We start from the raw sequence: 16,202 nt of genomic DNA, 5'->3' as shown, positions 1-16,202 counted from the left end.
GTTATCTAATCCGCTTCAAAAGATAACGAATATTGTCATCGATCTAAATAACAAAAAAAATATACTTAATTATCCTCTAAAAATATTTGAAATGAAACGAAATATTACCCCTAAGAAATTTTTTTATATTTTTATGGAAATTAAGAAAAACCAAAAAACAAAAAACAAGAGCGGCTAAGCAAAAAAATCCTTGCTCTACGTGTCGCTCTCCCAACATCCATTCTCTTCCTCTCCACAAAGACACGTAGCTCTATATATTTATACCACACCATCTCACATTTGTACAATGCCGCTTCGAATGTTTTTTCATGCATGAGTCGAAAATATGACTCTGAATATATGACGTCAGGTTCCGGCGGCAAGGAGACTTCTCTGCATGTCAGAAGGACACGTGGAGCCCGTAGGAATCGGCTGCAGATCAAGCGCCTCAAGTCTTTGAGTTTGAAGGCCCACGGCTTTCAGAATCACCATTCTTCTGTGGATACAGAAGAAGGGATGTCGGAGAGGAAGAGTACTCATGAAGGCTTGGCTTTTGGGCACGTGTCGGTGATGGGGCGGCGGAGGGTGATGGAGGATTCCGCGGTGGTGGCGCCGCCTGTCGGGTTTTCTGGGGAGTACGCTTTCTTTGCTGTTTACGACGGGCACGGCGGTGCGGAGGTGGCCGAGAGTTGCTGTGAGAGGATGCATATTTGTTTGGAGAAGCTTATAATGGATCAAAAGGCGCCTTTGGAGGAGGAATTTGATTGGGAGAAGGTGATGGCGGAGTGTTTTAGGAGTGTGGATCAAGAGTTTGCGGCGGAGGAGAATGCGGCGGAGATGGGGTCGACGGCGCTGGTGGTTCTGGTGGGGAAGGAGGAGGTTGTGGTGGCCAATTGTGGAGATTCCAGGGCGGTGCTCTGCCGGAGTGGAGCTGCCGTGCCTTTGTCCAAGGATCACAAGGTCACACGGACACTGTTTCCTTCTTTTTGTATTTATTTATTTTAAAATTAATTTAGTTTTTAAAATTTAAAGTAATGATATATTTTTTTAATAATTTTCTCTCGATCCTTGTTTTTACAACATTTTTTATTTCACAACGAGATATTGCATGAAATGTAGAATATCTTTTACGTTGAAATGGTCGAAGATACTTCCAAACAGCTTATTACATGCTACACGCTTTACGATGTAAATAATAATTGTAAATTTTATAGTAATGAATTATATTGCCAGTCATTTAGAAACTTTTAACTAAATTTAAGGAGGCCACCTTAATTAATTTCGCTCCAATGTGACATGTTACCTTTATAAGTTCCATCCTTAAAAGATGAACATTTCACTTGAAAGTAATGTCCCGTCTATTATGTTTCCAAAGATTCATATTATAATATTATTTGATATTTAGTTTCATGATTGGTAGACCGGATATTCATATTTTATTATGTGTTCATATAATATATATATATTTTTAAATTGGGATTATATCAGCCGGACCGACCAGATGAGAAGCAGAGAATAGAAGCCGCAGGAGGAAACATCTTAAACTGGAACGGCTGGCGTGTACAAGGAGTTCTTGCCACTTCAAGATCCTTAGGTATAAGATGGCCAAAAATCTTTATATATATATACTTAAAAGAGTTTTGATATGTTGTCGACACCATATCCACCGTTGAGGTGACGCTCACTTATGGGGTGCGCAGCGTATCAAAAAAATGTGTAGTCATATTCTTGCTTCAAGTTTATTGATCCAAATGTATGATCCCATATCACAGGTGATTACTCTCTGAAACCGTATGTAATATCGGAGCCTGAGGTCATGGTCACCAAAAGAACAGAGTCGGACGACTTCCTCATAATAGCCACAGATGGCCTCTGGGATGTCTTGTGCAACAGGGTCGCCTGTCAAGTCGTGAAGAACTGTCTAGGTGGGATGTGGAGCGATGGAACCGGTGCTCAGGCGGCGGCGGCGGCATTGGCCGAGGTGGCCATTGCCAGAGGAAGTAGAGACAACATCAGCGTCATAGTTGTGCAGTTGAACTGAATGATCTGTATCAACTTTCGTTTGCGATTTGTCTTTTTTTTTTTTCGAATAAACTTGTGTTCGTTTGCCTTTTGCTGTTGCCTGTAATTTTATTTATTTATTGTTATTATTTTGTTTTGGTAGCTTTTAGAGTTGAATGTTAAAAGTTTTCCAAGTCTTTGACTTGGATTCGGTTTCTTTGTTACAGTTCGTTTTTGTAAAGTAGGAGTTGTAGGAGTTATGACGAGTTTTTAATAAATGTGGACTTTCGATCAGATCAGTTGTTTATTTGCTTTTGCTCTCTTATTTATCTGCAAACATGTAACTTTGCTATATATAATTAAGAATGTTATAACAAGGTCAACAAAAAGCACTAGTTATTTTGCTCAAACAAGAATCATGTGAAACATGCATGCAACATCGTCAGACACAAATAATGGCAACATAGGAATTCTCAGGCTTGCCATAAAGTACAAATCAACAAGACTTTTGACTTCTCATTCTCACATTTTCATGGTATATTCCAGTACTGTCTGGATACACATTCTATAGGGCAGAAGAAGTGAAGAAGAAAGAGGATGAGCACTTGTGTCTTAGATCGTCTCTTCTCTCCTTTCGTCTCCCGTTTCGACGTTGCCCGACCGAGATCACAAATCAACAGGCAATTCAAATTCACAGAAACTTTAGAAAAAAAAGAAATGTCGAATTCTTGATCACTGTCTTGTATAGCTGCACAATTCTTGATCACAGAACCGGATTAGAAACCGAGTGGAGTATATATAACACTGGTTAGACAAGAATATAGCTTGATACCAAGACCTTTGCTGGAGAAGCCGAGTGAATGTAAACGAATTCAAGGCTTTTTCCAGGTGCCAAAGAGTTGATCCATTCAGGGAATAAGTACGAACTACCAGACTTTGCAAGACCCCATATCGGACCATAGAGCTTGGAAATATGGAGTCTCAGAGTCTTCAAGTTTTTGGGAGATTTGTTGGTGATTGTTGCGGAATATCTGTGGTAAGTCACTCCGTTCTGTATCCATGAAGTTGTAAGCTTTTGATTGATACCAATTGGCTTGGCTGATGAACCTGCAAATGGGGTTGTTGGGTTTAATATCCAATCCAAGAAAGACGATTTCGCCTGTCTATTGCAGGAAACAATGGATGTGTAGAATGGTACCTGGAAATGGACCTATAACAGGCTTTGCTACTGGAGTTGGGATATTGACTATTGGTTTGAGTGGAGGCAGCTCGACTAGGATCACAAAAGCCAAAAAACATTAAACTCGCCACTTTTTTCGTAAACTTAGTATCAAGAAAGTCTTTGGATGCAGTGAAAAAACCTGGAAGGAGCTGGTTATAGCCACCATGACCGCCATGTAGCCTGGCTAGCACGCCGAGAAGTGGAGCATTGTTGTAAGTAGCAGGCTCAGTTTGTTCATAATCGTCCCTTTGATCGGCGAAATTGTCGTAAGCATCAGGTCCTCCAACAACGGCACCGGTAAGAAGATTGGGGTCACTTCCCTTTCTCTTATACCATGTGGAATAGCCTCCCCTGCAGCTAACAAACGAAGGATCAACCTTAAAAGACACGATGGAGGAAGCCCTGTGGTGCACTTGTCTAGGATAATTGTTTCCGTATCCGACCATGTAACTCGTCGCTCGGGGGTTATCTCCAAGAATGTAGTCCACCTGACACCACAACAAACAAGATCTCAAGTGGAAATGGATATCAAAGTGGCGAATGATGTTAGCACATATATAAACACGCACCTGAGATTTGGCAAAGGAGAAAAGCTCGGAGGGCGAGACGTAGCCAGATGAACATTTGAGAGATTTGCCAGCTGACGCGAGATAGTCTGAGTATACAGTCATGAGATATGTAGCACTGGTCACAAACTGCATGTTGTTCCATCTTTGCCTAAATAAGAGCCCTCCAGGCGTCCTTTGAACGTTGTGCGTCCCCTTCCCCAGGCAGGAACACATGAAGAACTCGGCCTTCTCCCGATAACCCTCAAAAACAGAAGTATGTCTTCCACCTTTCCCTGCCATCAGAAGCTGCAAAAACACAATCCGCATCTTGATTAGTTATATAACTCATCTAAGTTTATATCCAAAATCTTGAAAAGTAATTTATGAGTAACCTTAGCGACAAGGGTTTGAACACCCGCATACTTTACATCCCAACCAAATTCAGTCATGGCCCAATAAGTTCCTCCAAGCGAATCACCATTGTCTCCCAAGTAATTCAAGTAGTACTCATTATGTGTTGCCTTGTACAGCCATGCAGCTGCCCACAACAGTTCATCCTGCCCCATATTATTCAATCATATGTCCAAAAAATCAATAAAAATGGAATCTTTTTAATTAGTAGAGTAGCATTGATGAAGGGATGGGATCACATACAGCATATCCGCTAATAGATCGATAATATTTCCGAGCTATTGTGATGCTACTGTCATATTTCCCCTGTACTTGTCCGCAAAATCAAATAGCTGTAACCAACAGAGAGATCAACAAGTTTAAAGCAAATTGGGAATATAGAAAACATATCTCCTTAATTCTTCCTTAAAATAGCAAGCTTTGTTATCCATGCATGAGCCCACCGGCTGATACTTAAATATAGCATCAATAAATAACAGAGAGATATGAGAAGAGAATCCCTGAAGATTTTTTGTAATAAATGTGGGCACCAACTGCTACAGTGCACCGACACCAACCACCCTCGCGTGACCACCTAATTACTGCCATCCTGGAATCAAATTTCGTTACCTGGTACGCGTGTTTGAGGAGCTCCGCCGAGTAGGAAGGATTGTAGCGGCGGAAGACGATGGAGGCGGCGGCCATGGCGGCGGCTGTCTCGCCCGCGAGGTCGGATCCCGGTGGCTCGGGTCGATCTTGTAAGCAGCTCTTGAGGTGGTCATGTCCTCTGGCCTCTGCCAGCAGCTGTGGTCTGTGTTTCCATCTCCCACCTTCACTTAACCAAAAAAATGACATTGAAAATATACTGCATTGTAAGATTTTTTAGCATGATCAGTCATCCCAAGGGTCCATTTTCAGTAATGAAACAGATTATAGCATATGATTACAACATTGCTGCCACACTAGTGGTTTACCTCTCCGTAGAGGATATAAGGTTGGGGGTGAGCTTTAATGAAGTAATCAGTGCCCCATTTGATGGCCTCAATGGCGTGCCCAAGTTCCCCACTCTTACCCATTTGCCTTCCATATTCTATCACGCTCCAAGACATCATCGTAACGGTGAATGCCATCGGCAAACCGAATTTAACGTTGTCCCCGGCATCGTAGTATCCTCCCACCAGATCCACCTGCAACGATTCAGGGTTCACAAACGAAAAACCAGAATTGTGCAAGTACAAGATTTGGTATGAAAATGAAGGGAAAAAAAACTCACGCCACTGATTTTTCCATCGTTGAGCCCAGAATGACCTCTCCATTTAACTCTTTGGTTACTGGGCAAGTAGCCAGATCTTTGAGCTTCAAAGAAAAGAATACTCTTGCTGAGAGCCTGGCCATAGTCATGGACAGCCAATGCCGGAGGAGGAAGGAGAACCCAAAGCACCAAAAACAGAGGAGCCATCGAAAAACAGAGCCCCGAGGATTTCTCCATCAAAACCTCAAACAAAAACTTATAAAAACAACCGGGAAAAAAAGTTTAAACTCAAATGTGCTGCTCAAACATTCGTTGAAACTGGAGATAAACTCAAGAACGAGCATAGAAGGAAGAAAAAGATTGAGATTGGGCGAGAGGGAAGGGTGAAAGACAGAGTATATATGGAGAGATGAGGGAGGAAATGGTACAGAAAAATGGGCAGATACTAATAAATGCTGTCGTGTTTATGATATTATTGGGACTAAAAACATAAATTACAGGTCTTGCATGTTCTTTACGAAGGGGAGATGAAAATGGAGGCATGTGCTGTTGTTTGGGGATTAAAAACACAACTTCATCCTCAAGCTTAAGCTTAAGCTGAATATTCACATTCAAATGCAAAGCTTTCTACTTCAATACGTGCACTGTGAGTTGACTGTCAATTTCCCCAATCGGGCTCCACTTATTCGGGTCGGGCCACCGACTACATGGCCTTCCCTCGTTTCTTGAAAAACCATACCTGGATGTTTAGTTTTAATACATGTAAATGTAAAGCTTAATAATTCTATTTTGAAATTTAATTATTTTTGGTAACAATTTACATATTGCAGGAAATCTTTTGACGCGAAAGCAATGAATTTTATCACTTTTTAAAAAGGTTAGAATTTCATACAATAGTTTTTTTTAATATTGAATGACCAATCAAATTTTGATTTTCTTTTTAAAAAAAACAGAAAATATGTTTGTATATACCGGGCCTCGATGGGATTCCGGGTTAATATGAACCCAGCTAATATTTTGGTCCATAAGGTTCGACTCTTTAATTGGGTTTAGTTTGATGAGCCCAATATGGGCTTTGGCCCGTGAATGAACCGTCCGACCCATTAACAACTCTATTATCATATATCGTCTATCTATAAAAAAATGTCTGTATTCAAACATTGTTATTTAATGTCCAACAAACTTATTTACAACTTCTGGGCTGGACATGAGGATATTTAGGTCTTTACACATGTCACATGGGACCAAGTGTACTTTGGCTTTACTATAACTTTATTTATAAGCATGTATATTTTGTAATAATTTTGAACTTATCAAGTTGATACAAATCATACCGGATTACGGAATGGTGTTTGGAAAATACTGAAAGTGAATTATTAAAACTCAAATATGTTCAAATATAAATTGAGTTTAATTAATTAGGACATGTCTTTTACTTTAAAAAAATCATATTAGACGATTTTTAATGTCGATTTTGCGAGACATACCTCTTATTTAATTTGACTCATGAAAAAAATATTATATTTTATATAAAAAATTATTATTTTTCATTGTAGATATTAGCGACTCTCGAAATATATATATACGTATTTATTTTATTATGACTATTATTGTTATTATTATTGAAACTATTGTTTTAAATTATTATTATTATTATTATTAATTTTTAGTTGATATATATGTAAAATTCGAGCAAATAATTGTGGTATAGAAGTCACAATTTAATGGATGATGTTAATGAATTAAATGGCCTGGCATTTGGCAAGCACGTGCATCTGTTCCATAATTCAGGCCAGTAAGGGCCAGACGCCACATGCTATGGTGATTTGTGAACCTCAACAACTTTTTTTTTTTTTTATATTTTCTACAATTTCTGCAAATTTTATGAAAAAAACAATTTTGGAAAAAACAAATGATGTTATAATCTCAAGCTCAAGTTTTTTTTTTCCCCCGTGATGTTGACATAAGGATTATGGCGATCATATCAATTCTTCATGTAAAATAACTAAAAACTGTTAATGATCAAAATTCTAAAATTCAAAAAAGTAAAAACAACTACTTTACGGGCAAAATTTTAAATGTTTATCGTAGCATTTGCCCACACCGAGGGGGGACATGGGTCGAAAGCAAAAGTTATCCGTTAATTAACTATTAATTTTTGTCTCCCCTTTTTCTTCTGATCTATTATAAAATATATTTATAATGTAATAATAAAAAGGTCCTTCCCTCTCCCCTCTCGGTGACCACTCTCTTTATCCATTTGGAACCCCGGCTACTTCACGACAAAGAAGAGCTCCGCGGGTAACCTTTAATGGGTTTGTTTGTGTTTGAACCACTTTCTGTATTTTTGTTCACTTCCCTGTGTTTTCTTTTGCTTCTTCTGTTTTAGTACCAAGTTTCTACTTTTTGTAGCCATTTATGCTTTATGATTGGAGTTGTGGTGATTGTTTTCATTTTTTTAATTGCAGATTTGGTCTAATCATTTCGGGAGATCTTTGTTTGGAGTTTTCTCTTTGTATCATTTCAAGATCTCATTTTTTTTAATTATTTGAATCTTTGATGGAGCATGCAGTTTTTCAGATTTTTCCGCTGTGTTGCGTTTCTTGAAGCGGAGAATTGCTGAATTTTTCTGTCGTATACTCTTAACAGTTGGCTTAATCACAAAGTAGTTACAAAAATCTGAGCTTTAGTGACGCATTATACACAAATCATCCCTTTCCGCCCATTCGACTGAGCTTAATCCTACTCCACTTTGATTAAGAAATATTTTTTCTTGGAACCCTCGTGTCCTTTCTTCACTAAATCCACTTACAAGTTTCGACCCCCAGATTTGCAAAGAATTCGGGAAACAGAATCAAGAACCAGTTCAAAATGCAGCAGCACCCGTTTGCATTTGCTGTTTCGACTTTGCTGTCCTTTGGGGTTATATCTCTGTTAATAAATTGCTCTAGATTTGCCAATGCCGAGTGGGTTACATGCTCGGGAATTGTACCAATCAGGTACCGAAGCGATGTCATATCGCTAGAGGATTTTGGTGCTGTTGGGGATGGAGTGACTTTGAACACGAAAGCTTTTCAGGAGGCAATTTACCGAATCCAGCATTTGGGGAGGCCGGGTGGCTCTCTACTTTATGTTCCTGCTGGAGAGTTTTTAACAGGACCCTTTAATCTCACCAGCCACATGACTCTGTTCTTGGCTAGAAATGCTGTTATCAAAGCTACAACGGTATACAAATGTTCTCCTTTTCATAATCTCATTGGAATAGTTACTGTCGTCTTGATAGTTAAAATTTTGAAGTAAAAATATTTCGTTAAATTGTTTCTGGGATTGTTAAGGATTTTGTTGTGGGAAAAAGCCTCTCTATCATCAAGTTCCCTTTGCGATTTCAAACAATAACACTGTGCCCTAACATGCCCCCAAGTGGAAGATGTGAATCATATGCCAGAAGTTAATATTAAGACACACACACACTCACACACTAATTGGTCGGGCATCAGGCAACAAATGTGTGATATTAAGCACGGGAGACCAGCTTAAGAATTATATAGAGTTATGTACCTTAGGATTTTGAACTTGTGATCCCATAACCAATCTGCATACTCCTACGCGGCTACGCCAAAGTGAAATTAATTGATGTGCGAGTGGTTATGCCGGTAAGTTGTAAGATACTGGTGAAGTGAGAGGGAAATAAGCTGGAACCGATTACGCCCTTCTTTTTAGATTTTTTTTTTAAAAAAGAAGCAAATGGTTTTCCCCTGGTGTTATTTTAAAATATTTTTAATTTTCTGTTTTGCCTATGCATCACGTTTCTGGTTCCTCCAATTATCTAATCTAAGTTATACATGTCGATAATTTTGATCAGTTTATTAGATGAGTTGGTTTTCATGAATGAACATACAAGGACGATGTGATTAAAGTTCTGATGGAAAACTTGACTGGGTCAATATGCATGTTGATTCATGAGATTTTAATGGAGTGACGTTGAGTTGGTATAAGAGGCTATTACATGATTTTGGGATTGAATGGCGTTGAATGAGATGTTAGGGGGCACATCAAAGGAGGGGTGCGGGCCGAGGAGCTGGCTTGAGCATATTATTGTCAAATATTGATCACCTTAACAAAGACGTTCACAAAACGTTCTATTTTTACATAGAAATAGATTCGTTCAAGAAGAACTTCACAAGATGTTGATCGTAAGTGAGTACAGCTTCGCCCAATTCAACTAAGTCACCATGAGTAGGACTCCTTAACTTTTCGAGGAATCCTTCATTAGTGGTTGTGAATGACTGATTTTCTCAATCTTTTCGACCTTGGTTCCGTAGGAGCAAGTCAAAGGGCATTACTTGAATGCTACTGCGGGTACATGCGAAGAAATGATGAAAAGGGCTATATTTGCTAGAGAATTGGGAGTTTCAAAACCGTGCATGAGACTTTCATCTCACACGGCTCCTAAGTGATAAAAGAAAGAAGATGAAGATATTGGAACATCACCTTGGAAGAGATGCTGGAGAGAAATTCTATTTTCTCGTCTATTTACTACGGCGACGAACAATCAAATTATCACTATATTTATTCCTTTTTCTACTTAATCAATGCATCATGGCCTGCTAGCTATCTAGTGGACAACATGATAATATATTTTTTAAAAAATAGTAAATATCTGAACTGTATAAAGATTATTGGAGGAGCTAGAAAATGAGTATAGAGAGTGAAATATCATATTATGTTGGGTGTAGCTTATCACAGGATTATAGATATGGTAAAATGCGATAGAAATATGTGACTGTTTCTGCTCACTTTCTCTCTATGTCCTTGGGTAAGACAACATGGATAAGTCACCTTTGTTATGAAAGGTCAAATTTTTGTTCATACGTTTGGAAAATCTAAACAATGATGTCGTATTAGCATAGCTTCTGCTAACTATTCACGCATACATTGAATGCATGGTCTTAAATGTGCAATGGTGATACTGCATGCGTGTGCTAGATTCCGTCATCTGTTAAATTTTTAGTTATAGCTTTGAGTCTGTTATATATTAAATTAGTATAAGATTGCGTGTTTACGATAATGAGACTTCTGAACTTTATTGTGTTTGTATGTCTAAAACCAATGTTATCATTTCTTCTACTCATCCTTTATTATTCTTACACATATGGGGTGAATCTCTCACCTTGTTTTCATTCTCAATGCTTTAGGATACCGATCAATGGCCGTTGATAAATCCCTTGCCTTCTTATGGAAGAGGAAGAGAACTGCCTGGGGGAAGGTATATGAGCTTCATCCATGGCGATGGGCTACATGATGTGATAATCACAGGTCAGTATGAGTGGAATCATCTGAAGGACTAAATAAACAAAATGCTGTCACCCTTCTGTTTTATATTTTGTAAAGGAACATTTTAGTTTTTGTTCAACCATTGCTCATTTATTTACTTTTTTAGGTGAAAATGGGACGATTGACGGTCAAGGTGAAGTCTGGTGGAATATGTGGAGGCAAAGAACACTTCAGTTTACTAGGCCTAACCTCGTTGAATTGATGAACTCCAGAAGTATAACAATTTCCAATGTTATTTTCAAGAACTCGCCCTTTTGGAACATACACCCCGTGTATTGCAGGTATGGGTATTTGTCTTACTGCGCTAGTGATTGTATGTGATTTAGTTTTAATCCACTGAAGAATATCGAGACAGTTGTCCTAAAGCTTATGTATTGTCGTGCCAAGTAATTTTGTTATCCCTTCTGGCCTTTTATTTCGGTTTAAAGTTGGAACCTTGAAACGGTAAAACAGAGCATCTGGTTTAAGTCATTTTTTTTGCTATTGTCAGCAATGTTGTCATTCAATACGTTACCATCCTGGCTCCTGCAGACTCTCCCAACACTGATGGAATCGATCCAGGTAAGTTGTGTCAAGGAATGTTTTTTATGAGGGGGAGTATTTCTTTCGTGGTATATTTATTATACATGGAAAATGACTGATATTCTATATTATCTTTTTTTTTGGCTATTTACTGATATAGACTCGAGCTCCCATGTATGCATCGAGGACTCATACATATCGACAGGAGATGACCTTGTGGCAGTGAAGAGTGGGTGGGATGAATACGGAATCGCTTATAATCGCCCTAGTCAAGGTATAACAATTAGACGAGTAACTGGTTCATCACCATTTGCCGGAATTGCTGTTGGAAGTGAAACCTCCGGTGGAGTTCAAGACGTTTTAGCAGAGCACATAAATCTATTTAATATGGGAGTCGGAATCCATTTGAAAACCAATGTAGGCCGAGGAGGAACTATACGAAACATCACTTTCTCCAACATTTACATAGAGAATGCACGAAAGGGGATCAAGATCTCGGGCGATGTTGGAGACCACCCTGACGAGAACTATAATCCGAATGCTCTTCCAACTTTGAAAGACATTACGATCAAGGACGTGTGGGGCGAGAAGGTTCTGCAACCCGGTTTGATTCACGGGCTGAAGAATGCACCATTTACTGGGATCTGTCTTTCGAATATAAATCTCCGTGGATCCCCGGGTTCGAGAAATCTTCCATGGCAGTGCTCTGATGTGAGTGGAGCTGCTGTCGAAGTTAGCCCATGGCCATGTTCTGAATTGACCAGCAGTCAGCAGCTCGGTGCTTGCGCTTCTTCTTTCTGAGAATTCTTGAAATTTGTTCAATCTTTTGATTAAAATTATGTGAGAAATTATGGTTATTTCAATGTATCAAGAAATGGATTTGAGTGGCTATGTATAAATATTTAAGTTTCTTTGTTAACATTATGTCCGTTACCTCTCATTTTCCAGATTTCTTTACAATCATGGGACAAGATAAAGAGGACATTTTGTGACCTCTGAATATGGTCTAGTGGTCGTAAAAATGATCCTAGGAAACAAATTATGCTCGTATTTGTGAAACTAATAAAAGTCAATCGCTTGATGATTGATTTAGAACTATAACCAACTTTTTCGATGATTGATTAAATATATGCATAGGAAGTTTGGCAATCTACTTGCACTTGATAGGGGATACAAAAATAAATAACAAAAGCACTTGTAAATAGCTCGGGCAATTTTGTAAATCCATCTCTATCCTTGAAATTTTTTACTTTTTATATAAAAATATTATTTTAATTGCAAATATGATTAAGACTAACTCCTTGCATGGATGTAAATCCCTACTATACACCTACTCAAAATAATAAGACAAAGCATGAATTATTAATTTTTCATTGATGTAAATCCATAAGAATGTCTCATAATTGACGTACCGAAAATAATAAGACAAAGCACGGAATAACAGGGCAAGCCAAATAAGAATGTTGTTGTTTGTCTATATCTATTCGTTAATATTACATCGCTGGCTCCAATAACAAGATTCATATTAAATTTATATATTAATTCTGCCGCCCATTAAATGCGTCGTGATTTTTTTTTTCCCCACAAAATGTTTAGTTTGTTGAATTTGATTTGAAGGAACATTTAATAAATTTTTAATTATTGAAATTTTAGCGTGGCTTTTGAAATGGTTGATGCAAATAAATCAAAGAATTTGAAATTAATCATGATTTCCTATCAAGCACAACTTTTGTGGACAGTAGATTCATAAAATTTCCTTGTACTGTACTACTGGAAATGATCACACATTTATGCCTCGTATCTGTCACGGAATTATTATTTATTTATTTTATAGATTATGACTTAGTTATTTGAGTTAAATAATTTCGAGTCACGTGAAGGAAAAGGTGAGGTCTCGAGTTTCCTTTTTTGCGTTGACATTTAAAATAAAAAAATATTTTATTCGGTGACGTTTCTTATTCGAATCAAATAAAAACATGATCAACACAGCAAATGGTTGAGATAATTAACCTCATAACCAAGCAAATTTAACTACATTTTAATTTTTCTTTCATAACCAGCTTTCTATACGTACAATTATTGAATAAAGAATAATGAAGTGTTGAATATTTTGTAACAATATTCAATGCTAAAATCAGATTTTGTAATAATAACCAGATATTTGTAGGTACATATTTCATAGAGAAAATAATTTTTTTGTCCACTGGCATGTCTCATTAATCCGAGTTTTTGTTAACTAAATATTTCAAGTTTTGCTTTTGATATAGTAATTACTACTTTATAATAATAATAATAATAATAATAATAATAATAATATTTTAGACATTTTAATTTCACCAAATTGTTGATGCATGTTCACCAAAAAATATTGATGACGTAATGGAAAATGCTGAGTTGGTATTAAAAATTGTTGATATCACCTCAATAATTAATAATGAGATCAAAATAGTCTGAAATTAAAATGACAATAATTTTATGTTCAAATATATATTTTAAAAATAGTTGATGCAGAGGCCACCAAAAAACTTCATTTCATTTTTTGAAGTAAATAATTACTATAACTTTTATTATTATTATTATTATTATTATTATTATTATTATTATTATTTGCAAAAACTACCTTAAAAAATTGTTTTTAATTAGAATTTCTGAACCAAACTCGTAATGAAATCTTTAATTTATCAACGACATAAAATACAAAGACAGTTCGAATCACGGAGATTTTACTATTATTGAATTTATAATGAGATTTTGATAAATTTAAAATTTGTGTTCATGAATTTTTTGTGTTATAAGAATTATTATATATACAAATATTGTTGTACCAATTAAGACTCTTAATTTATTAACTACATACAATACAAAGACAGTTCAAATCACGGAATTTCCTAAATCTAGCTCGTTAATACATATGCATTTAAGATTGATACAAACAGTCATATATCCTATACAAACAAAACTCATTTCTTTTGTATACCAAGAAAAACACTTGAAACCAATCAGAATCAACCCATGTTCGATCATTTAATAGGTATCCACACCCTCAAGATTTTGCAAACCATGATCCCGAACATAAAAAACTAAGCATTTTAAAAAAAAAATTCAAGTACTAAAGAAAGAAAGATGTTATCAAGAGCTTTGAACACTAGACCTAAACGAAGCCCTCAAGCCGGAGAATGTAGCCTCCGGTCCACGTCTTCCATTTACGGCTACGAAGAGTTCGCCTTAGGTTACATGGATGACGTCCCCTTAACCTCGTTCGAAGGATACGACATTGGCTACAGCTGTAACTCGGTCAGCAAGAAGTTTAGTTGTAAAAATACTAGAAATATTGGTAATGATTCGGAGTCGACGCAGATGACACTAAGGCAGGTTTTGAGGGCTTCAGTTGGGGTTTTAGGGGAAAGTCCATTGGGGATGACTGAAAAAGTAGTTCTCCAAGGAGGGATTATTTGTGCGGTGAAAAGATTTAGGAATGTTTTGATAAGCAAGAGAGAGTTCGGGAGGAGGATCGAAAGGGTGGCACAGATTGGGAACCAGTGTCAATACTTGGTGCCTGTTTCAGCTTATTTGTACACAAAGAGGATCAAATTTGTGGTTTGTGGCTACTATCCTATGGGGAGTCTCGCTGATTTGCTTGCTGGTATATGTTTTTAAATTTTTGGATCATATTGTATGTCAATATCTCGTTTGCTCCCGGTGTAGCATAGAATCACACAGAAGTCTAGATTGTTTTATCTTAACAATAATTTTCATCTAAAAATAACTCTCATCTGATGTGCTCTATTGAATCTATACTTTTCCAAATATTCTCTTGTTTAATTATCAAGAAGGTTGGAAGCTATGATGCATTATATATAGTTTGAAACATATATATATATATTCGAAAGTACATATATATATATATATATATATATCCCAAAACATTAATTTTCTTGATTAGGTGCAAGGGAACAAGGCCAAACTGCCCTACAATGGAAGCATCGCCTCAAGATAATCCAATGCATTGCAAAAGCAATCGGATACATCCACTCCCAAAACCCTCCGAGAGAGAAACACTTGCAAGTAAACGTCCACGGAGACATCAAATCCTCCAATGTCATGATCGACATCGACTTCACCGCCCATCTGTCCAACTACGGTTTCGTCCAGCTGGCGGAGAACGTCGTGGACATCGACGATCCGGGGCAGATGGTGCAGCTTTCAACACAACCGGAGCGAGTATTATGCACGGGAACGACGTCGCGCGAGAGCGACGTACATAACTTGGGCGTTGTGTTGATGGATATCCTTGGATGGCCTAACAAGGCCGGCACTTCATCGAAGGCGAAAAGGAATATTGATTGCTTGTTTGAGTTCTGCGTGGAGGGAAGAGATCTAAAGCAAGCCAACATGATTTACGAAATCGCCTTGGGATGCATTGATGGTGTGTCGAATGCGAGACCTACCATACAACAAATCCTTTCTTGTCTAGAAGATACATTATATATGTAGTTTTGTAATGATTAATATTATGAATCTTCAGATCAATGTAGAATATAATTTTTAGTAGTACCGTGTAAAATTTTTGTATTTGTTGGACATCATGCAAGAATATGTGTTCCATCTCAAACAATATATTACACAAGGTCTCCAAATATATGGGCGCCGTACGTTGTTCTATGTTAAAGAATATGTGTTCCATCTCAAACTTTTTTTTACATAAATAAATATCTTAGTAAAAAGAGTGGAAAATTCAATGGAAATGAAAAGAAATCACCCACACAATTTGTATCTCTCGTTGGACAAGAAATCGAGTGAGTCTATGTCACAACGCGAGTAGAATTTTCGATACATGTGTTTATGTAAGATGTTCTAGTGAATATTTTATTATAACTTTTTTTTTAAAAAAAAAAACACCTATAAACTTAGTTTTTTTTTTTTTTTTTAAGTTAGATAATCGTACTATCATGTT

The 16,202-nt window shown here is 37.1% G+C and overlaps 3 protein-coding genes and 1 pseudogene across 3 annotated transcripts; 3 read left to right on the top strand and 1 right to left on the bottom strand.

Annotated features, from left to right (window-relative positions):
• The first annotated feature begins 339 nt into the window (after positions 1 to 339).
• LOC140873867 (probable protein phosphatase 2C 8) lies at positions 340 to 2,020 on the top strand. Its single transcript, XM_073277140.1, has 3 exons — positions 340 to 939; positions 1,468 to 1,573; positions 1,752 to 2,020. The coding sequence occupies exons 1-3, from the start codon at positions 340 to 342 to the stop codon at positions 2,018 to 2,020; spliced, it is 975 nt and encodes a 324-aa protein (XP_073133241.1).
• Positions 2,021 to 2,375: 355 nt separating this feature from the next.
• LOC140873841 (endoglucanase 6-like) lies at positions 2,376 to 5,925 on the bottom strand (annotated as a pseudogene).
• Positions 5,926 to 7,544: 1,619 nt separating this feature from the next.
• On the top strand, positions 7,545 to 12,139 carry LOC140873840 (probable polygalacturonase). The gene is made up of 6 exons (XM_073277112.1): positions 7,545 to 7,693; positions 7,861 to 8,617; positions 10,588 to 10,708; positions 10,833 to 11,007; positions 11,217 to 11,287; positions 11,409 to 12,139. The coding sequence occupies exons 2-6, from the start codon at positions 8,264 to 8,266 to the stop codon at positions 12,047 to 12,049; spliced, it is 1,362 nt and encodes a 453-aa protein (XP_073133213.1). The 5' UTR covers positions 7,545 to 7,693; positions 7,861 to 8,263; the 3' UTR covers positions 12,050 to 12,139.
• A 2,189-nt stretch (positions 12,140 to 14,328) lies between these two features.
• On the top strand, positions 14,329 to 15,812 carry LOC140873883 (probable inactive receptor kinase At5g58300). Its single transcript, XM_073277162.1, has 2 exons — positions 14,329 to 14,891; positions 15,192 to 15,812. The coding sequence occupies exons 1-2, from the start codon at positions 14,372 to 14,374 to the stop codon at positions 15,740 to 15,742; spliced, it is 1,071 nt and encodes a 356-aa protein (XP_073133263.1). The 5' UTR covers positions 14,329 to 14,371; the 3' UTR covers positions 15,743 to 15,812.
• The last annotated feature ends 390 nt before the right edge of the window (positions 15,813 to 16,202 follow it).

Source organism: Henckelia pumila, unplaced genomic scaffold (genome assembly GCF_033568475.1).
Source record: "Henckelia pumila isolate YLH828 unplaced genomic scaffold, ASM3356847v2 CTG_80:::fragment_3, whole genome shotgun sequence".
Classification (NCBI taxonomy): Eukaryota; Viridiplantae; Streptophyta; class Magnoliopsida; order Lamiales; family Gesneriaceae; genus Henckelia; species Henckelia pumila.
This window is presented reverse-complemented; position numbering and strand designations above follow the sequence as displayed.